This window comes from Phocoena phocoena, chromosome 3, assembly GCF_963924675.1.
Source record: "Phocoena phocoena chromosome 3, mPhoPho1.1, whole genome shotgun sequence".
In the NCBI taxonomy this organism is placed as follows: Eukaryota; Metazoa; Chordata; class Mammalia; order Artiodactyla; family Phocoenidae; genus Phocoena; species Phocoena phocoena.
In genome coordinates this window covers 6453718-6477573 of record NC_089221.1, presented here as the reverse complement: position 1 = coordinate 6477573, position 23856 = coordinate 6453718, and the positions used below count along the sequence as shown (strand labels likewise).

The window sequence follows — 23856 nt, the reverse complement described above, 5'->3', positions numbered from 1 at the left end:
GTCAAACTCCTTCCTAAAATTCCTATAATTATGTTTAATTTCCTTTCCTTTTTTTCTGCTCACATTCTGGGAACTGTCCTATTAATAATGAAATGGGAAATAGATAGAATGATAAGGAAGGTAACCAGAAGCGTTGCTTATTCTTTCTGTGATTAGTCAAGGCGTCATTAATAATATTTGAAGGACATAATGCGATCTCTTTAAGAACAAAAAACTATAAGTATGTATAGCAGATCAATATATGCAAAAGTTCCTTAATTAGGAGAGAGTTAAGACTTCACACTTAAGAGTAAAGTTCACTGAATTTACATTTCAGTACAAAAGGAAATTAATTCCTGTTAATATTTCTGCGGAAGTTTGCAGGGCTTAAGCATGGTACACAGTTGCACCCATCCTAGAGAGGATGCTGGCTTACCATTGGCCGCGAAGGCAGGTGCCTGAGGCTTGTCCCAAGGTGATTATAAAGACAAAGCCAAGAGAACACACACAAAAGACCTTGAATGAAACAAAAGGGCTCTGAAAGTAAAACCCCTTTTCTTTAACCAAATAGCTACTTCCCTGCTGCTGGGGTTCTAATAAGAGGTGGCCTGTTTCCCTCAGATCCCCAAAGTATTTCCCTCCCCATCGGAAACTTGCTAATCTAATTTCTACTTTTGCTTCGGATGTGTAGCGTATGCAAGAGCTTTAAATTTAATAAAGGGAAATTGAGTAGTGTTCTCAGCTGTGTGTCAGAATTGGTGATGCTACATTTACTTAGGGATTCAATACGGGCTCTCTGGATATGGTGGGGAAATGTTAAAGTGTGTTTGCTTGGCAATTTTGAGAATTTATTGGAAAATTAACTTCAGTTTCATTTTTATCTTGGCTAAGGAATCATATAGTTTCCTTAATACAATTCTGTATTTTTGCAACTCCACTATCCTCATCCTGACTACAGATTGTTAGGGCTTCATGGCGTGGAGGATGACGAAAATTAAATTTGGTGAAGAGAATGTGGTGCAGTTGTGTTTCTAAAAGCATTCTTACTGGGAAGAAACGTTTACACAGTGAGATGCCCATGTTCCTGACACTGGGCCTCTATTGGTGAAGCGGCCATAAGCTGTCAACACAAACCATCTTTCAGGAGCAACAAATCTATGCAAGTGTTTGAGCATGAAAGAATGATCAACATCATTAATCATTAGAGAAATGCAAATCAAAACTACAATGAGATATCATCTCACACCAGTCAGAATGGCCATCATCAAAAAATCTAGAAACAATAAATGCTGGAGAGGGTGTGGAGAAAAGGGGACACTCTTGCACTGCTGGTGGGAATGTGAATTGGTTCAGCCACTATGGAGAACAGTATGAAGGTTCCTTAAAAAACTACAAATAGAACTACCATACGACCCAGCAATCCCACTAGTGGGCATATACCCTGAGAAAACCATAATTCAAAAAGAGTCATGTACCAAAATGTTCATTGCAGCTCTATTTACAATAGCCCGGAGATGGAAACAACCTAAGTGCCCATCATCGGATGAATGGATAAAGAAGATGTGGCATATACATACAATGGAATATTACTCAGCCATAAAAAGAAACAAAATTGAGCTATTTGTAATGAGGTGGATAGACCTAGAGTCTGTCATACAGAGTGAAGTAAGTCAGAAAGAGAAAGACAAATACCATATGCTAACACATATATATGGAATTTAAGAAAAAAAATGTCATGAAGAACCTAGGGGTAAGACAGGAATAAAGACACAGACCTACTACAGAATGGACTTGAGGATATGGGGAGGGGGAAAGGTAAGTTGGGATGAAGTGAGAGAGTGGCATGGACATATATACACTACCAAACGTAAAATAGATAGCTAGTGGGAAGCAGACACATAGCACAGGGAGATCAGCTCGGTGCTTTGTGACCACCTAGAGGGGTGGGATAGGGAGGGTGGGAGGGAGGGAGATGCAAGAGGGAAGAGATATAGGGACATATGTATATGTATAAGTGATTCACTTTGTTATAAACCAGAAACTAACACACCATTGTAAAGCAATTATACTCCAATAAAGATTGGAAAAAAAAATCTATGCAAGTATTTAAGGCATTTATTTTATGTTAAAAGAAATATAGAAATATTATGGGGGATTATGCAAAGCATTCATAGAAAAACTTGAAGTCTGGTGTGTCCAGAAATAAACCTAACACTTGATACAAAATGTGGTTTTGCTGTTAAGATGTGAGATGGAGAATATCATGATGAAAACTTCTTTTTCAAGCAGGGAATAAATATTTATGATTAGCTTGTAGAAGTAATTTGATAACAGGAAACGTTTCATAAGTCCAAGGGAGTGGACCTGGGAGAATCATTCTTGAAGCATCTAGTCCTAAGGCTGGCAGAGTAAACACAACCAATAGGATTCCGTCCACACCAGGATGTTTTAGGAAATCTCCAATAAGAAATTTTATCTTATCTCCACCAAGTTATACTTCCAGTCACTATAACTTGTGAATGGAACCACTCACTATCCCTGTACTTTTGTGTATATGGATCAGTTGTTCTGACCTGGGGGCCGCACTGCCCTGCAGGGCACATTCCTCAATGTCCGGAGGCATTTTCAATTGTCATGACTTGGGGAGGGGGGTGGATTTTGTGGCATCTAGTGGGTAGAGGCCAGGGATGCTGCTCAATAACCTTTAATGCACAGGACAGTGCCCTGAAAATCCTTCAGTCCAAAATATCAATAAAGCTGAATGTGAAAGAAAAGATATTCTTATCAATATAGTACAGATTATAACACAAATCCTCTCTCTAAACCATTTCATATCTGCTGATCATATGTGATAATACCTATTCTGTGTAACCTGTAATAAAAAACACACATTCTCTTCCTGAATCATCACTTCAAAGAAACACTCACACAGTGATTCCCAGGGACAGGGCTATTGCTAATTTGCATTTACTCCACACATACTTACGTTACCAACATCCCATGAAAGAACTAAGGAGAAGGAAGAGGAAGCAGGTTACCTCTCAAATAAGACCTGGCTGTAGTCATCCAGGAGGTGGGCGTGAGTGTGGAGAAAGATGGTGTTGTAGCCCACCAATGCCACCATCATGATCAGCATCTTTAGCTCATAATTCACGCGCAGGAAAACCGAACAGGATATCAATCCCAGGATGCAGCTGTATATAAAGTACTGGAACAGGGAAATACGTCAGATGAATACTTGGGATCTCTTCTGAGGAATGCCAAAATGAGAATTAAAACTGGGCACCACCATCAAGCTCACTTGGTCAACTCCCAAACTGACTGTGAAAGCAGATGCATTTGTCTGCTCTTTGATTCAGTGATACATGACTAAACACACTGGATTTAGAAAAGAATTACTCATGACATGGCTTGCTCACCCAGCGTAGCATGTTTAAAAAAATAATCGTGCATATGGCCAAATACTCTTCAGAAATAATTTTTAGAAATCTATATTGAAGCTATGTCATTATTAGCAAATGTCCTTTGCTTCTTGAAAATGAAAACAATATGGCTCCCTACACATTTACAGATTAAAATAAAATGACAGTACACAGAATCTTTTGTGGGCTTTCAATGATTTAATTCATTAAGTGGATACAAGTCATTACAGGTAGTTCTATTAAAGGTATAAGAAAGCCTAGACATTTTATTTAAAAAGCAGTTGTGTGTCAGAGGGATTATCTAGAACAGAAAGGATTTTAAAAAAACTAAAAGCTTTGAACTATATATAAGATAGATAACCAACAGGGACCTACTGTATAGCACAGGGAACTCTACCCAAAATTGTGTGATAACCTATATGAGAAAAGAATCAAAAAAAGAATGAATATATGTATATGTATAACTGAATCCCTTTGCTGTACTCCTGAAACTAACACAACACTGTAAATCAGCTATACTCCAATAAACTTAAAAAAACCCCGCAACGTTCTAAGGGTTCACAGGCTTCACCAGACTACTAACGGGTCTTTATCCCAGATAAAAAATCAATTAAGAAAACTGGAGGACATGAGAGGAATCCAGTGGTGAGTCTTCAACATCAGCAACAAGAATATGATTGAAAATAAACTGTAGCACCGTACAAAGTTAAAAAAAAAAATGACAACAAGAAGAAGAACAGCAAGATTTAACATTGGTTGAAAATCAAGTGGCCATAAATGTGAAGGTTTACTTCTGAACTATTAATCCTGTTCCATTGGTCTATATGTTTTTACTTATGCTAGTTCCACATTGTCTTGGGTACTGCAGTTTGATAGTAAATTTTGAAACTGAAAATCAAAACAAAACAAAAACAACAAAAAACCCTAAAAGCTTTGACCTGGGTGAGTAATGACTGCCCTGGAAGTGGACAGGCACCAAAGACATCAAAGACCCCAGTGTGAGGAAGCAGGCCGGCACAGTCCATCTTTTGTGGCCCATGGGAAGCAGCTGGCAGGCCTGCCCTGTGTTAGCACTTTTCCATTTACCACAATGGATATCGTCAAGACAGGATAGCCCTGGATTCAGTTTTGCTCCAATCACTCGTTAGCGGATTTACTTTAGGCCAGTGCCCTAACATGCACGTGTCACAGTGTCCTCATCTGTAAAATGAGGGTAATAATGTCCTCCTTCTAGGTCACTGAGAAGAGCACATAAAGCTTGGAGTCCACGGCCCTGCAGGCCAGAAGGTGCCCGCTAAGTGGAAACAGTTGTCATTCTCACAAAGTGTTTGTTTGCTGGATAATGGGGTTTTAATAACAAGGGTTAGCTACTATCTCCGTGTGTCTGCAGCAGAAGCAGCAGTCAGTAAAGTTTAATCATTTTAATAAAACATAGATCCCACTGATGTTTGATAAATCCTGCCTTTAAAAAATAGCTCAGTGTGTAAGCTATTCCATTTTAGTTACATTATATGGGATAAGCCATGTATAAACTACTTATTTTTGTCATTCTAGCTCTTCCTTTTTTTTTTTTTTTTTTTTTTTGCGGTACGCGGGCCTCTTACTGTTGCAGCCTCTCCCGCTGCGGAGCACAGGCTCCGGACGCGCAGGCCCAGCCGCCATGGCTCACGGGCCCAGCCACTCCGCGGCACGTGGGATCTTCCCGGACCGGGGCACGAACCCGTATCCCCTGCATTGGCAGGCGGACTCTCAACCACTGCGCCACCAGGGAAGCCCTCAGGGAAGCCCTCAGGGAAGCCCTCTAGCTCTTCCTTTTATTTCCCCAGCTAAGGTCATCTACAGTCAGCCATGGGGAGGGCTACTAATATTAGTGCATCAGTCCTGTTCTTGGGGGAGAAAGGAAAGTCGGAAGATGAGCTGCGGTGGTCCTAGCAGGCACCTTCTTCCCTGTGAGAGGCACCCACACAGGGATCAACGCAGATCCTCACCAGTGAGGACTGCAACCTGGCATCTCAGCTTCAGAAGGAAGACCAGCAATAAACTCCCTTGGGTCCGACAAGCATTGGGTCAGTCCTCAGGAAGTAAAGCATCCCTAGGCAAGAAGCATGATGGGTGGTGGCAGCTTAGGGAATGCTGAGAGTTTGTAAGTTCAACTTCTTTGGCCACAATTCCCTGAGGTCAGTTCTCTACTATTCTGACCACTGATAACCCCATGACAGAGAATAGGAAGAGGAAAAGAGGAGAGGAAATGTGTCCTGATGGGACCATCTGGCTGGCAGAGAGGAAGGACAGAATCAAGATGTCTGGGAGAGAGTGGATGGGCACCACTGACTCAGTCTCCCTAAAGTGGAGGGTGAGGGAGAGATAGCCTGTGCTTTGAAACCAGCCCTCACGTATAGGGGACTTTGCATTATTACCTTAATGACTTAAATTAATTACTTAATTACTTAAATACTTAATGACTAAGTATTGCCCTCAGAGGGCAGGTGTGAGGCTCAGTGATTCAGCAGGCATTGGTGCTGGGACAGCTTCTGAAAGCAGCCCAGGGAGCCCCGCAAACTCTCTGGGGGTCCCTGCATTCCTGTGGGCATGTGCACAGCAACCTGACAGGGCAGGCTTCTTTCTGGTGAATCGAATAAAACACGGGCTTGCACTTTGTATGTCTTCTTTCTTTAGTTCATTTTGGGGCTCATCCACTATTAGATTGTTCACAAGCATCCAATCCCACCAAGAGTCTGAGAATCCCTGGTTTTTAACCAGCTCTTTAGTCAGCAGTCACTGTCTTACACAACTGCTCCGTAAAAGCCACAAAATCGCCTTGGGAACGCGCAGCGTTCCCACTCAGCGTCTCGCCCTTCGACTCACAAAGCAGCTCACTGGTACAAATAAAGGCATGCCTGTCCCCTGCACAGGTGACCCAAGGTAAGGAGGATGAGAAAGCCCACCTTGACGAATTCTTGTGAAGATTAAAGAAGATAATCAAAGTAAAGTGCACAGAACAGTGCCTGGCCCATGGGAAGCCATATAAATTCTGCTATTATTGTTATACACTGGAGCTCTTTGTAAGACAAAAAGTTTTATTTTTCTTCTTTTTTAAAAAAAAATTATCGGAGTATAGTTGATTAACAATGTTGTGTTAGTTTCAGGTGTGCCGCAAAGGGATTCAGTTATACATATACATGTATCTATTCTTTTTCAAATTCTTTTCCCATTTAGGTTATTACAGAATATGGAGCAGCGTTCCCTGTGTAGTACAGTAGGTCCTTGTTGGTCATCTATTTTAAATATAGCAGTGTGTACATGTCAGTCCCAAACTCCCAATCTATCCCTCCACCCCACCCTAAAATTTGATTTTAAAAAGGATTCTGCTGCTAAAATTCTGCTGAAAATTATTATTAGAATGAACATTATCAATAGTTCAGCCTAAGTGAATGAGAAGCAGAATAATGAGCCCTTTACGTGTGTGTGTGTGTGTGTGTGTGTGTTTGTGTGTGTGTCGTGTGCGTGTGCATTTTGGGGGATTTGGGGGCAGTAGGATTCTAAAATCTTTCTGAAACACCCCTAGTTTGAAATATGTGCCAATACCTATAAAATATGTCTATGATTTCACATTTTAAAATTCATTCTTAGGCTTTTAAAAAGTTTTTACATTTCAGGGTTAGGGTTAGGGTTAGGGTTACTAAAATACATATGTTATGGGAAGTAGCCTTTTAGTCCATTTTCTATTAAATAAGCCTTTCTAGAAGGCTTGGAGGCCATGTGCAAGGTGATGTGGGAATTCATTAAAGGTAGGTTGGGACCCTGAAGGTAGCGACAGAGGGAATGTGTGAATAAAGAAGAATAACGGAAGAAGGCCAGGCTGGGAGCTCTGAAGATCAGCTGCCTCTCCTACATAAGGTAGCCCTACAAGGAGGTCGCTGGATGTCAAGAGCTCTGGCTGTAGGCTCCTGAGCTGAGTTCGATTAGGACACTATTACTAAGAACCTTATTTTTATATAGTTTTAATAGTTAATATAATTATTAGTTAATATTTTTATTAAGTATTATTTGTTAATATGATTTAAATATAATATATTACTATTACTTAGTATGAGGTAACTAAGTTAAAATTGGTTCATATAGTTATTAATACTTTTCATATATTAATCAATGAAATCAACTTGCATTTTGACACCAAGGGAGCAGCCACTGTCATCTTTGGCAATTTACTTAAGTATCTTTTGGTTTCAGTTTCCTCACCTGGAAAACAGTTATTCCAATATCTAACTCACAGGGTAGTTTTGTGGATGAAATGATATAAATGCCTGATATAGTGTGAACTGCCTACATGGCAAAGATTCTTTCTGGTTGATTCTGTTGGACATTTTTAAATGACTTTGTCTTCTGCTACAGAAATAATACACCTGATGTTAAAAATTAGGAAATATACAAAGGACACATATAAAAAGTAAGCATCTCCTATAATCCCCAACATCCAACTTGACCCATGATTAAATGTTTTGTATATCTTTCCAGCTTTTATTTTTGGTGTGTGTGCTACTTGTTATTGGTATTATTATTTTAGAAAATTGGGAATGGATTGTTTGGAATGTTTTTAAATGATACTTCTCACTTAATAGCTTATAAGTATATATTTCTATGTCATTAAATAGTTTTCTACAACATCTTTTGTAGCGGCTGGATATAATCTTACTGTATGTTCATAACAAAATTTGTTTAAACAGTTAAATTTATTCTAACTTTTAGGTTGTTTGTTTTCTTTTCCTTTCTTTGTTGTTATTGTTACATAAACCTTTTGACGAACACCCTGGTAGCTAAATCTTTGCACCTTTAAAATTACTTTCTAAAGTTAGTATTGCAGGGTGAAAACTATGTCTGTTTCTATGCTTTTTGATGACTGTTATAAATGGCCATTAAAGTCAGTATTGCAGGGTGCAAACTGTCTGTTTCTATGCTTCTTGATGACTGTTATAAATGGCCATTAAAGTCAGTATTGCAGGGTGCAAACTGTCTGTTTCTATGCTTCTTGATGACTGTTATAAATGGCCATTAAAGTCAGTATTGCAGGGTGCAAACTATGTCTACTTCTATGCTTTTTGATGACTGTTATAAATGGCCATTAAAGTCAGTATTGCAGGGTGCAAACTATGTCTACTTCTATGCTTTTTGATGACTGTTATAAATGGCCATTAGGAAGAGCTGTATCACTTTTTACCTCCTGCATCAGTGCCTGTGGATGCTCCTTCACATCCACTGTCAACCTCAGGCGTCATATATGATGGGGTTTGAGAGTAATAATGCAGACATCATGCACATCCACAAACGGCTTTCCCAATGTTCCTTCCAATCTATTAAGAGGGAAGCCAGGATGTCTCCAGGCTCCTCTGGGACCCCTAAACTATTGAGTTAATAATGTCATTTCTGTACAGACAGTACATGAGCATGAGGGGCTTCCTTGGCAAAGCCCATCATAATCCTCTTTCTGAGGACTCATTACTGGAACAATAGTAGCCTACTGACTAAGTCTGACCTAGATTTTGAAAAGTCTACCGTGTGCTTTTTCAGAATCGTTGAAGGTTGAGGAAATGTTCTTTTTTTTTTGCCATTTTGGGTTTCTAATGATTTGCTTCTTCTGAAAATAAGATATCATGTGCAGACTTACTTAAATGAAATTCAGGTTGATGACTTTATTGCTGTTGGGGGGGCCAAGGACGGTGAGCTGTTCAACCCAAAAATATTGGATAGAGAGATTTTCTTAAAAAGATGATTTGCCAGCTATACTTTCCTTTCCTATGAAGATGCATGTTTACTCTAAGTTGTTAAAGTGCCTTATGAATGCAGCATGGGGATGGTTTGGAGGCTCGTCCTCCCTCCAGGGGCCGATGGACCATGTATGTGCTAATACCATCCATCCAAGGAGGAAGAGCCAGACCACACATGTAGTTTGAATCATTCTCTAAAGAACGGGGTTCCAAACTGCCCACAGTGAGGTCACAGCCAATAAACCCTCATCATGAATCCCATCCCTCATTTTTCACATAACTGAAATAGAAAAGATGGTGTCCAGTCCTCCCTGGGGTTCACAATAATGCCTAACATGAAGGCCAGGACCCCGTGGATATGGGATGAAGCTTATGTCATCTTCTCTTCCTGAGTCTATGGGGACATTGCTATGGACTCCGGTTAGCTGTCATGGCTTAAAGGAACACCAGATGCTCCTACTCTCTGTACACAGAGCTGTGAGCGTCCCAGGAAATTGAAACGATGAGATGGGAAAAAGGATCAAAGCCTAATATCAAAGGGAGAAAGAAAGGAAGTTTCCTTGATCACCAGAGCTAATGGAGTTTTAAAAAATTGGTAGAAAAATTTTAAAATATACATATCAAATGACCAATTTCAGTGCCTGGCATATGTGACACAAACAAAATGGGAAGAATCTATGCTACCTTTAGACGATTATTCAGAAAATGGAAAGGAGAGTATCAAAATCATTTTTTTTTGCACGAAAAATTCATGGAAGAAAGAAGTTATTAAGCAGTAAATAACTGATTAACTCCTTTCACTTAAATGACTGATGTGTTAGTAAGTTTTGAAATTTCAATCTAGGCCCTTAGTAAGGGTCAGTTAGTATGGAGAATTTGAAGATACAATCACTGGACAGCATTTGCAGCCAAAGGAGAGGGAGAAATATGAGCTGTGGTCCCTGTCATCACAGAGTCAGGAAGCTAACGCTAATTCACTGGAGCAATTAGCAAAATGTGTAAGCCACAATTCAGTGACATACAATCGAATGCTACATGCTGGGATACATTCTATAAAATATAGCATTAAGATAAATTGGTGCAGCCACTGTGGAAAACAGGATGGAGGCTCCTCAGAAAACTAAAAATAGAGTTACTATATGATCCAGCAATCCCACTCCTGGGCATACACCCAGAGAAAACTATAATTCAAAAAGATACATGTACCCCTATCACAGCACTATGCTCAATAGCCAAGACATGGAAGCAACCTAAAGGTCCATCGACAGATGAATGGATAAAGAAGATGTGGTACATATACACAATGGAATATTATTCAGCCGTAAAGAAAAATGAAATAATGCCATTTGCAGCAACATGGATGCAACTAGAGATTATCATACTAAGTGAAGTCAGTCAGACAGAGAAAGACAAATATCATATGATATCACTTATACGTGGAATCTAAAATATGACACAAATGAACTTATCTATGAAAAAGAAACAGACTCACAGACATAGAGAACAGACTTGTGGTTGCCAAGGTGGGGGGAGGGAAGGAGTGGGAGTTTGGGGTCAGCAGATGCAAACTAGTATATACAGAAGGGATAAACAACAAGGTCCTATGGCATAGTGCAGGGAACTATATTCAATATCCTGTGATAAATCATAATGGAAAAGAATATATATATATGTATAACTGAATCACTTTGCTATAAAGCAGAAATTAACACAACATTGTAAATCAGCTATACTTCAATAAAAAAAAATTAAAATGTAGCATTAAGAGAATAAAGGCACGAGTCATCCGTGAGAGCCTCAAAATGCCATTGAAAGTTTCCACATGTGGTCTAATCGGTGCCCGTTGGCTGCGACTTTCTGCTGAAGCCTGGCAATTTTTACTCGGTCAGGACATACTCAGATATGGAATCTGAAGAAGAAAAGTCATGTCTACAACAGATGAGGTGCAGGCCACGCCATTCAATACGTAACAGCATACAGGAAAACAACAAAAGCAATAATAACGAGGGAGATGTTCTTACCGGCAGGAAAAACAAATTTTGTGCACGCAGCATTGCTACCTGACTATATAAGGCAGGAAGACTTGTGTTTGACGCATTGGCAGTTGGAAGAGTTGTCTCCTCTGACTCGCTCAGGAAAAACTGCAAGGAAAGCGTTTTTTACAATGAATTAGTGCAAAGGAGAGTAAAGAGTTAGCAGGTGGGTGCTAAGTTTATTAATGACGTGTTTTGTCACCTCCGTGAGCAGGACTGTGTGGGCAACTCAGCATCTTTACTTCTGGGGCTAATCCCTTCATCTTCTCTTTGAGGCTTTCAGAATTTCTATTGAATAAGTAAATAACTCTTGTGCTCTGCACTTCATAGTGAATTCCAGAACTCCCGAGTTGACGTTAAAGACAACAGAAGCACCTTGTTAAATATAAATTTTAAAATGAACCAAGGACAGGGCAGAGGGTTTGGTTAGAATTATGACCTGACATCACAACCCTCACACTTTCAATTCTGCAGCAGGAGATCGGAGTCTTCACAATGTGCTTTTGCAGGATCTTCACCATCATGGCTCAAACGTTAAATGAGTCAATGCAGTTATATGAGTTTTTTTTTTAGATTAAAATAATTTTATGGGAAAAATGCAGTAACTGGCATTGTCTCTATTATTTGTGAGTGCTTGGCATCTCAGGATCACGAGGGATTGAATTTGGAAAGGAAGGATGCTCTTAGGACTATTGGAAAGGGGGTCCTGATTTCAAAAGGAAAGAAGTAATCCTGAGAAAATAAAAATGATTAGCTCTTAGGTAATGGTCACCAATACCAGCACCCAGAAGGAAAGTGTCACTCTCTCGCTCTCCTTCTCTGTCTCTATCTCTGTTTCTCTCCCTTTCTGTCTCTTTCCTAGACGAGCTGCAGCACAAACTGTTAGGTAACCAAGGATCAGTTACTTTCCATACCACGGCTGCGGGTCAGAGAAGTGTTCAGTGAAGGTAAACTAGAGAATCACTCAGGCCAGGTTCCCTTATGAAAGAGATTCATCCCATCCATGAAACTAGGCTAGGTCTTTGGCACAGGGCTAACCATCCATATTCCAGGTCTAAAAAGTAAAACTTCCCTGTAGGTTTCAATGGTTGCTTTTGTTTCCTTCCTTTCTTCAGTTTGTTTCCTTTGATGGCAGAGTTTTTGTCAAATACCTACAGTAATTTACTGAGGTAAATAAGAAGGCATTTAAATAAATATATGGATATATTTAAATATACTAAATAGTATATTCTTGAGAACATTTCCTCTGAGATTCCAAGAATGATACTAGGTACAGTGTTTTTGCCCATTTGATAAAATGCTGCAAAACGCCGATTGAAAAGTCAAATAATTGTAGTAGATTTCTTTATTTACTACTAAAGAATTTATCAAAAAGGTCACAACCCCTGGCTGAAATATAAATGTGCTAATTATTTGGAAAAAGGTATATCAGGAAAAGAAATGAAGTAATTGCTTGGCAAACATAAGGTTCCAAAATGTTAAAAATTTAGATTTGACAGACCCAACATACGATTGATTTAAATATTAAAGAATCAAGGTACAACAAATAGAAGGAGACTGTTTAGCTTGATAGGTTACTAGCCTCAGGCACCTGAGATCTTAAAATAATTTAAAAAATCCTTCTTGATTATATCAGCATATAAAGAAGAAACTAAATTCTTGCTGTACAATGAGTAGAAATATATCCTGTGAAAGTTTTGTCTTGCAAGGATGCACTGCAATGATAAGATGGCTTGAACTTGAAAAACAGTGGAGAACTTTAAGCAATACATCAGGAATGCTTCATTAACCCCCTTCTGCTACTTTTTTCTAGTGTTTAATTAACTACCCCGAAAATCAAGAACCTCTTCTTTCTGTCTATGTGGCATCACACTGCAGTTTGGAATCAATTTTCCTCTTCCGTCCCCTTAGTCACTTTAAAATAACAAACTCCTAATTATAGCCAGTCCAAGCTTGAGGGTTATCAATCCACATCCCTCTCCCTTTACGTGTTAAAGTGCCACAATCTTCTGCACAGAATGAATTTCTAGTAACATAATTATTTGGGGGAACGCCTCTCGATCTATTTTAATATTCTACAACCTTTGTCAGAATTGGGAAAACGATACCCTCATCCTGGACAAGATATCCTAACTAGGTGCCTATTTTTAGTCCTCCTTCCAAATTTTACATTTCCCAGGCAATGTGAAACATCTCAGAATTATGTTTTTCAAATAATATTAAACTGTGAACATGTGATTTAATACCGTGTTAAGAGCCTGATAACACCATTGCTTGTCATTTGGTTGGAAACAGAAGTAATTAACTAATTAGAATTAGATTACCAATTAACTACTAGTTAACCACGGCTAACTCCTTGTCTATGTGGCTCACAAAGCTGGGCTATTTATAATATTCTCTGGGAAGTTTCTCAGAAAAGTTGCAAAATGGTGTGAGGCATCACATGACGACACTGTCAAAATGTCAGAAAAAAGAAGGCAGAAGATTTGAGCTTCTCAGACATGGTTCTAAACAGTCAGCTGGAAACTAAAATGGAACAAAACACACAGGCTTTTTGCAATTTGCTACCCAAATCCCTCTATTTGAAAAAAAAGTCTGGATAACTGACTGTTTTTTTCCACTTTTTATTGGGGTGTTTGGTGAACACCAGGTATTTTAAATGTCCTGGTAAAGTCTCACAATTCATTTAAAATAAACCTGACCTGGACATTTCGTCATTTATATTAGTGTGTAATGAGAGTTAAAGGAACACCATCCCTGTTGACCCCAGCTCTTGTAAGGGCTGTGAAAATTCAGCCTTGGGATAAACATTAGGGACTAAAAATCCATGCGGAGGCTCAGTGTGGAAGGGTCCATCCACACAGTCAGTGGCAGAGGGAGCTCGCGGGTGGCCTCAGCCCTCACATCATCCCTAAGGCTTCTCTCCTCTCTGAGGTAAAGAGAGTGATGGTGGTGATGATAGAAAAGTAGTTAATAAGGGCTGTTTGCCACTGGCTGGAAAAATCCAGGGCAAACTGAGAGGTTCCCCCGCTGTGGAGGGACTGGGCATCAAAGCGAAAATGAGAACCTTAAAAACATTATTGGAAGTGAAATAAACCAGACACAAAAAAGACAAATATCATGTAATCTCACATATACGAGATATTCTAGAATAGGTAAGTTTATCGTAACAGAAAGCAGAGTAGAGTTTACCAGAGGCCAGGGAAGTGGGAAGTTATTGTTCATGGGTACAGAGTCTGAGATAATGAACAAGTTCTGGAAATAGATAGTGGTGATGGTTTGCATAATACTGCAAAGGTACTGAATGCCCCTGAATTGTACACTTAAAAATGGTTAAAACGACAAACTTTATGCTATATATATTTTCCCCAAAGGAAAAATAACAAACATTGAAAACAGAAAAAGAAAAAAAAAAAAAAGGAAGAAAGCATTTTTGCCTTGTCTCTAAAAGAATGCTTCAAAATCACAGGAGCTACAGAAGAGGATGTGAATCTGCTGTGACTTTAAAAAGATGAAGTTTCCTGACAGAGAAGTATCTTCCCAGTGACTTAAGCACAGCTTGCTCATGAAGGCAGCCCCTCACCTAACTCCCACACAAAAGAGCTGCTCTTCCCAGGAATGTGAGTCCAGCACCTGGATTAGCGTCATGGGTTAATCACTGCTAAGAAAGAGCAAAACTACAACGTGGGGATAGGGCTCAGTTAGTCTAGGAACTGTATTCTTAGAAGCAGTACCAAGATAAGTTTAAAAGCTATACAGGTACTACATTAAATAGAAACCTCTCCCGGATGGAGGTTTGAAGTGGGGCTAGGAGAAAAGGCACAGAAACACCGCTAGGAGCATTTGACCGCGTGCAGGTAAAGACTGTACCCGCATCCCCAGCAGGGGGGGCCATCTTCGCAGAATGTGAGTGAGGGACCTGGAGCCCACTTCCCTGGCGTGGCACCCCAAAGATGCTCAATTCTACCAGCCCAGGTCTCAGTGCTGCATTGGCACCCCCTGGTGATGTGAGTGACCCAAGGGACTTCACAGCACCGTGCAGTGTGGCTGGGGACACAGGACCCTGTGTCTGCCTTATGCAGTCAAAATGCAGGAGGTCGGGGATCCGAATAGCTGGAGAGCATTTCTCTGTAAATCATCAGATGTGTTCAAAGGTGGCACCCTGATGGACCAGTCCTTCCCCTTCTGTGATGAATAAGAAATGACAAGAAAGCTCAAGATCTAGGGAAAGTGATTTCCTTTGTCTACCTAATGCTGCATTTCATACTGTTTTGTGATGTTTCTTTGAAATAAATACAAGGAGAACATCTGCATGGGAGGGAACGACTAATCTCACCAGGTATCAAGAAAAATAATGGACAGAAACAAATTAATTTAGCTTGTTCCTTGTCCCGCAGCCTCTAATACCAAGGGGCAGCTCAGCGCATGGAGCCTTATTTCATTCTTTCTCAAAGCTCATCCATCATACTTTTAATGTGTCTCCCATAGACCTCTCGACCTCACTTGGCAATGCACTTCCTTCTTTCTGAGGAAGGAAAATGACATTGCAAGATGTGTTTCCGGTACAGAAGATATATTTCTTCTCTCCAAAGGGATTGCAGTTACTGTAAAAATATCTACTCCTAAATGCTGAGCTCATGCAACATTTATAGACAGTGATTGAACTGCCCGTCAATCACTAATTATCCTGGGAGAAATACAACCAGCTTCGAATAAGATTTGTTTCCCATTTTGAGTCTGTCTTTTAAAAACTAGGTGATAAATCCTGGCTTTATAAGGTCAAATTGGATTTCATGAGATAGTTTTTCTTTTTTAAAGGGTTGCCTGCTTACACATTCATTCATTCACTCTCTCATTTAGTAACTACGGAACGGCCCCTCCTTATATAGAGGGTGCTTTCCCAGGACACGTGAAAAAATAAATAAGTAAAACACCCCTTGCTCTTAGGTGTGTGGATGTTGTGTTACATGTGTCACCGCTCTGGATGTGTGCACAGGTGAGTGCACAGGTAAATGAGCACACAGGTGAGTGAACACACTCTTGAGGGATGAGGAGACGATTATAAGGGCACAGGGGGTCAACACTCGTCAGGGCAACGGAACACACTCGGTGTTTGTTGGAACCGCTCAGAACTCTAGCTACTGTCCTTCAAGTGCGTTCTGTTTCTCCCAGCCCCATCCCCTCCTCCTTCACGGTGGAGCTCACTTCTGTCCCAGATGTGCCCCACAGCTTGATTTACTGAGCTCTTCTCAGAGCTTGCTGGCACTTTCTCCTGGACAGCTGGGTCTCAGGGCAGCAGGACTAACACACGCATGCCTGTTACAAAGTCCAGCATGCGGAACCCATTTCAGGAAATGCTCATGTTTCTCCAGTCTCTCACCATTGCCCTTTGTGTCTCTGTCCATCTTCCTCTGTGGTGATAGATTCATATGCTCATGCAATAGTCACGATACTGCCTGTGCAGGAAACCTAGGGGTCCTAATGGCTAGTGAGATACTTGCTGAAGGGCTCTTCCAGGAAAGGCCCTCTTGTCTAGTCTTCAGTCCCTCATGTCACATTCCTCGCCCTGAGGGCTCCCCTGCTCTGGTGACAGCTCTGGGGCCACAGTCACAATATCCTTGGGTCATCACGCAGAGAGCCCTTGGCCCACGGTCTGGGGCCCTCGTGAGCACGTGCCCCAGGTTGACTGCTGCCAACCTCCCCTGGAGCCCTTGCGATCTGAAGTCCCTCCTGCGCAGGGTATTCTTGAGGGAATTACTTGTCCAGACAGGGCACCATTTCCCAGCTCTTCCCCAGTCAGTCCTGACGAAGCCCTTGTTGGAAATAAATGATGTCATGGTCTAGGTATGCCTGAGACATAGAAGAGGAGGCCTCCATCCCTGGAGGGAAGGTCTCATCATCCCTGGAGCAGAAAGACAGCCTCAGATGCTGTGAATGTCCAGGAGGAGGCTGATGAGCCTGGGGAGAAGTCCAGGAGTAGGGGCCAGGATGGTGCAGTTGTCATGGTGAACTTGACACAGCAAGACAGCTCCACATAGGAACACAGGCTTGTCCTGGGGAAGCCTGCTGGTTGCGTGGGCTTGACTGCCAAGCCCTCTCCCCGCAACAGACACCATTAGTTCTAACTGCACAGGGGCAAGTGGGAGCAGCCCCTTCCTGAGCTGACCTCTGAGGCTGAGCAGGTGGGTAGAGGAAGGTGAAGCCATGGTGACACCTCTCACTGGCTTGTGCCTGGGAAGACCTACAGTAGGGCCAGACCTCATGTCCTTTCTCAGGGGAGCTCCTACAGGGAGCTGGGGCATGTAGTTAAGTGAGGTGGGAGAAGCCAGCTCACTTGTCCTCCAGTTAAGCACACGGGAGGACACTCAGGAATCCGTACCCAACCTCCTGATGGGCAGGAAGTGGGAGGAAGGAGGGCAAGCTAAGGCTTCTCTGCCACCTCCTTTCCTGGTGCCCTTAAGATGGACTTCGAGGCAAAGTGAAGTGGAGGAAGGGGCCCTCCCACCTCTGCAGCTGGCATCTCAGCCCATCTGCCTTACAGCTGGCATCACCCTCACCTGAATCTTCAGGTGTGCCTGGAGAAACTGTACGACCCATAGTACAACATTGAGGACAAATCCCAAGCAAATATTCAAGGTCCTTACCTACTCCTTCAGCCTTATTTTTTTGCTGCTACTTGGTACAAATTTCTCTCTCTTGTTTGTCCTAGATGCCAAATGCCTCCCTTTCTTCTCATCTTCCGTCCACCATCTGGTGGAACTCCTTCTGCCCATCCTTCAGAATCCTGTCCCGTGGCCTGGCTCCCCTGTCCTTGCCCCCTACACACTTCCATGGTTGGCTCTCAGACACTTTTATAAGTTTTCCCAGATGTCGGTCTCCTAAACTCCACCGGGAACTCCTGGGGGGAAAACTGTCTTTGGGTTCTGAGGATCTAGTGATGTACCAGGTGCATATCTATGCTCAATAAAAATATATATTTTTTGCTGAATGAATGCTCATTAGTCTCACCTATGAAAACTATGTCTTTATTATGTAACACATGCGCCTCTTCTCCACAACCTGGTTTTGTGTTTCCGGAAGGCAAGGAGTATACTCATGACACTGCAGTTCCAACACTAGTAAAACACCCAACATATGAAGGAAATTAACGCCTTATGGTTGATGGTGATGATGTCAGAATAATAATAAAGTTGTGTCTCAATGTGCACTGATTACTTAAGTGTCTATTTTTAAGGCTATACCAATAATAATATTGATACAGTAAGAGCGACCACTGGTTCAATATTTACCAAATACCTCATGCCACCTTAAGTGTGCTCGGAGCATCGGTTCATACCTTAAAAATCCACCTTGGTAGAGAAATGTGAGTTCTCACTGAGAACTGAAAGAAGTTCTCAGTTTTCTCATGAGAAGTGAAGTGGAGCCTGTGGAAGTTTGTAATGAAAATTCTCCAAAATCGAACAGTTGGTAACGTGGGAGCTGATGTTTGAAATCAGGCCCTTTAAACCCCAGAGCAGGACACCTTTCCCACTGCGCTCTCCTTAATTTGCTGGTTCTGTTACCTCTGGCTGATCACCCTGCTGACATTTGGTGGCATTTCTGTAGCCGGAGCCAAGACGAGCTAGGAGGTAGGAAACCGCTGGAAGGAGCCTCCCTCCCTCGCTGTGGTTTCCCCAGTCTGCAGCCTTTTCCCTTAGCGAAGCCGCTGCTGCAGCGGTTGAGGGCTGAATTTAATGGGCGGCAACTGGTGTCACTGAAGGAGCTGTGGGAAAGGTTCCCAAATCCCATGAGACAGGCACCGCCTGGCGGGGCCCTGACTCACCATGTTGAACACGGCCATGGTTAGTATGATGGCCGTGGTGATGGCCGTCAGGGAGATCCGAGGCCAGGGGCGCTTGGCGATGATGCCCGACGACTTCAAAAGCCACAGGAGAGAGGCGGACGCTTTTTTGCTGCATTGCTGGGAGGAGGAAGAAAAAGAAATGCGTTGCTCTTTTCTGTATTTTCTCAAGTTTCTCAAGGATGTTTAAAACCACAGGATGCCAAGATACTCTTCACAGATTGAAGAAGTAGACTATGTTGGCATCATTGTTACAAATTAGGAACAAATTAATTACGTTTCTATGATAAATTAGGATGTGCTTGTACGTCCTTTAAAAGAGACCTGAGGGCTTCCCTGGTGGCGCGGTGGTTGAGAGTCCGCCTGCCGATGCAGGCGACACGGGTTCGTGCCCTGGTCCGGGAGGATCCCGCATGCCGTGGAGCGGCTGGGCCCGTGAGCCATGGCCGCTGAGCCTGCGCGTCCAGAGCCTGTGCTTCGCAACGGGAGAGGCCACAACAGTGAGAGGCCCGCGTACCACAAAAAGAAAAAAGAAAAAAAAAAAAAAGAGAGACCTGAAATTATGTTAAAAAATTCTTCTGGTAAAGGAAAAATATGCCAGGTAATTAAACCACTCTGGGGATGTGTTGGGTCTCAGATCACAGCTGTGAGGAGGCAGGTTTCATAAGTTCAGGTGATTGACGCAGAAAGCGATCAACACGCAGCTAATCCTAAGAATACAATCGGACCATAAAATAGTTTGGTGCCTGTACCTGTGAAGACAACACCCAGCGTTCTCAGCTGAGGCTTGTGGCGATGGCTCGACCTCATCCCATCCTGCGAGGGCTTCCTCCACGTGGAGAAGCTCTACTTTTAATTATAAAAAATTTTATTTTTGATTGTGTTAAAAAATGTAAAATGGACCCTCTAAACTATTTTTAAGTGCACAGTTCAGTAGTGTTACTGCATCTGCACTGCTGTGTTACAGATCTCTAGAGCTGTTATCTCGCACAACTGAGATTCCACACCCACGAAACAACTCCTCTTTCCCCCGGCAACACTATGCTACTTTCTGTCTCTAAGCCTCTGACCAGTCTAAGTACTCATGTAAGTGGAATCATGCAGTATTTGTCTTTCTGTGCCTGGCTTACTTCCGTTGGCATAATGTCCTCTGGGTTCATCCACGCTGTAGCCTGTGACAGGACTTCTTTCTTTTTATAAGGCTGAATAACCTTCTATGTATAGGCCGCATTTTGTTTATCCATTCATCTCTTGTTGGACACTGGCATTGGCTACAGTGAATAATGCTGCACTGAGCGGCATTACAGTTTCTAAGAAGCTCTTTTTGTGTGGGAGGAACTGAGGTCTTTATAGAATGACAGCCAGCTTTCCCTCGCCATCTTCTGTGGGCCAGACTCTGCTCTGTGGGAACTCAGTGATGGGCTAACCTCACTGAGGCCTCGAGGCCACCTTCCTGGTGAAGCAGCATTGTGATGTTCACTTTCGGCCCGGTGGCGAGAGAGCAGAGTAGGGAGAATTCTAACCTGTGGGTAACACAAACCTGGCCAGTGCCAGGTATCCCGGTACCCACCGGAGTGGGTATTTACATATGTTATCTGATCTGACAGGCATTCTTACGAGTTCTCTAGGGATCTAAATTTTAACTTCACCCAAAAGGGACTGTGGATCCGAGGCCACGTGTCCTGGAACCATTTAAAAAAAGGTATAATTTGGAAAAAATTCAGAAGGAGGAATAAATATACACTTATACATGTTTGACTTGCACTAGTAAGTTAATATAAACGGTAAAACTGTTGCGACATCAATAAAATTCAAATAGAGAATATTCCTTAATAGCACTAATAAACAGTGCTTTTATTTCTCAACCTCTTTCACATTTTCTTTCTGCTTTATTCTTTAAAGTATTGTTGACATAAGCACTGCAATTTGTTAACTGTTGATACAACAATTAAATGAGACTGTGTGATACTGGATGAGAGGTAGTGAGAAAGGTAACCGGCCCTGTGGCTCGGCATCAAGTCCCTATAGCTGTTAAACTTTCCGCAAGTTAATTATCCTCTCTGGCCTCAGTTTCTTCATCTCTAAAATGAGAATAATAGTGCCTGCCTCGAAGTTTAAATGAGCTACGTAAGGTGCCCAGAACAGGACATATGTGTTAACTCTTCTTATATTTGTGAAGAAAACATAATATTTCTCAGAAACATTTTAGTGACTAAAAATTTATTTGCTTTACATCTAGATGAACAAAAAAACATTTTTTCCCTTCCATTCCACTATAGTCTATTTTTTCTATTGTCTACAGCATACATCCCCCAATCCCAGGACAGTGTTTAGGGCTCACTCCTTGGGCAGATTCTCCTGGGTCTTTCTCTGGTTTCTCCTACAGCCTGTCTGGGAGAATGGGGCAGTGCTGCCCTGGATTCCAGGGGCTGCCAGGAGCTGAATCACTGGCTGGCAGCCAGGCTCTGCAGAGCACCTTCCCACCAGCAACTCAGGGGGAGCCAGATTTATGCTGTAAGCTTCTTCCCCAAAGCAGGGTGTGGACGGGGGTTGGTGGTGGCGTTAAGTCTGTTTTCCAGTGAGATGCCCTTTAATGCTGTGAACGTGCAGTATCTTTCAGGGTCACGCTGCTGGAGGACACCCACCTGAAAGTGTACCACTATTGTTCAATGCATGCTACTTGGAATAATATTAACACCACAGACCACAGTCAGATCTGCATTCTGGAGGAGAAGCTATAATAAAGAGCAGAGATTCAAATAGAATATCATAGTCATCCAGCTCATATTCCAGTAGGAGATGATGACATTTGGCTGGATTCTGGCAAGTTAAAGCAATATTTATGTATTTGCATCCTAAGTGACTAGGATTAGTGTTTTTATTTAAAAGAAAATTATTAAAATGGATGCTTTTGTGTCTGTACACAGAAATTGTCAATAGATATGATAAACATTTTAAGAGCAGAAAACACAAAACTGCTATTTTAGGAGAATATTTAAATCTAAATATTACATTACAGATTCCATGTCACAGTCAATTAGGTAAAATATTATCTGGTTATTACACAGACATACTATTGAAATTATGAAATTTAAAAAATTACTGTTTGAATTTTTAGAATAATGCATGGTGATAATATTGCCAAATAGGCCATCTAATAGGAATATGTTATATTCTGCCTACAGACTAGTCATTTGCTGAAGCAGATGTGGGCAGACACACGTGAGTTTTTTCTGCTCCCGTGACACGCTGGGCAAAATTACAGACTGGTGGCCCTAGAAACTACTGCCTCTGTGTGCCTACTGTTCATGTGGCAGAATGTCTTGGAAATCTGTCATGTTCCTACTCAGCCCAGCGAAGAGCACCCTTCTTGGAACTGCTCACTAAAGATGCGTGGGGTTGGCGTGCGTTGGGCTCAGGACACCGGATTCAGGATGCGGTAGGTTCAATTCCTTCTCCGTTTAGTCTTCCTATGTGACTCCAAGTCCCACCCGTGAAATTGTTTTTAAACCTATCAAGCCAAATACTCATTGTTCTCCAGCTCATGGAGACAGGGAGCCTCCCCTGTCTTTGCATCCTGTCACCAAGTAGAGGCAAATTAAATACAACTGTTCTGAAATATGAAAACTGGTAACACTGCTGGTGGCAAGGATGAGGAAATAGAAGATGATGATGGAGATGGGGACCCTGAACTACAAAGACAGTGCGGGAAGAAGAGGAGGAAGATACAGACCTTAGGGGAAGAGAAAAAACCAACGATGAGAGGAAAGGAGAAAAAAGACTAAGAAATTAAGATAGAAGGAATCCGATTAAGGAAAAATGGGAACATTGATTCCATTTGTAGCTCTGAATAAAAATTACAACTTGGATCTTAACATGATAATTTAGTTCAGTTTATTCTGTTTTGGGTTAAGTATTCAAACAGAGTCCCTGATGGAAAGATAAAGTTTATCAAAATTTACACCATCCTAATGAGACATTATAAATGATAACATCTCAAAGAATATTGTGGTGTTTATTCAGAAGATGCTACGCATATGAAAATGAGAGCATGCCTGCTCTGTACTCATGGTAGTCGTTCTATTTGATCTTTGCTTTAATCACTGGCATCGTTTCAGCCAAATCTGTTTCCTCCCTGCCGTGATCATCAGTGAGGCTCACTGTATCCTATGATTGCCTCTTCTTACTTACAGCAAGCTCACTGTAAGTAAGAAATGTTAGAAATCCTTCTAGAAATGCTCTTGGCTGGTAATGTCACATGCATCCACTGATAAATATGGAATTGGTACTAACTGTAGTGGGAGATGTAAAAGGAGAAAGAATATAAATTTATATGAAAACCCTATGGTGGGGACTCCCCTGATTGCACAGTGGTTAATAATCCTCCTGTTAATGCAGGGGACATGGGTTCCATCCCTGGTTCAGTAAGATCCCACATGCTGTGGAGCACCTAAGCCCATGAGTCACAACTACTGAGCCTGTGCTCTAGAGCCCGTGAGCCACAACTACTGAGCCCATATGCCACAACTACTGAAGCCTGAGCATCTACAGCCCGTGTTCCACAACAAAGAGAAGCCACTGCAATGAGAAGCCCACACGCTGCAACGAAGACTCAACGCAGACAGAAAAAAAAAAAAAAAACTATGTTGGAGTTAGTGCTTGGGACGGTGAGCAGTGTGGGTTGCTAGAAAGGGTGTGGATGAATGTTAATGTTCCTCATCCAGAAGAGGCAGAGATTCTCCATGTAAAAATAAAATGCTCTTAATCTGTGTTTTGGATTGAAAAAAAAGAAAAAAATATCTCCACCAAAAATATTTTCC

At 41.7% G+C, this 23856-nt stretch overlaps 1 protein-coding gene across 2 annotated transcripts in view; it reads right to left on the bottom strand.

The window, feature by feature from the left end:
* ADCY2 (adenylate cyclase 2) overlaps nucleotides 1-23856 on the bottom strand; it is a 449171-nt gene that overhangs the window by 53397 nt on the left and 371918 nt on the right. For both annotated transcript variants that reach the window (XM_065875257.1, XM_065875258.1), the window contains exons 16-18: nucleotides 19019-19156; nucleotides 11185-11304; nucleotides 3018-3187 (exon numbers count right to left, since the gene is read on the bottom strand). In XM_065875257.1, the coding sequence (XP_065731329.1) occupies nucleotides 3018-3187; nucleotides 11185-11304; nucleotides 19019-19156 (428 nt within the window). The remainder of the gene's footprint in view (nucleotides 1-3017; nucleotides 3188-11184; nucleotides 11305-19018; nucleotides 19157-23856) is intronic.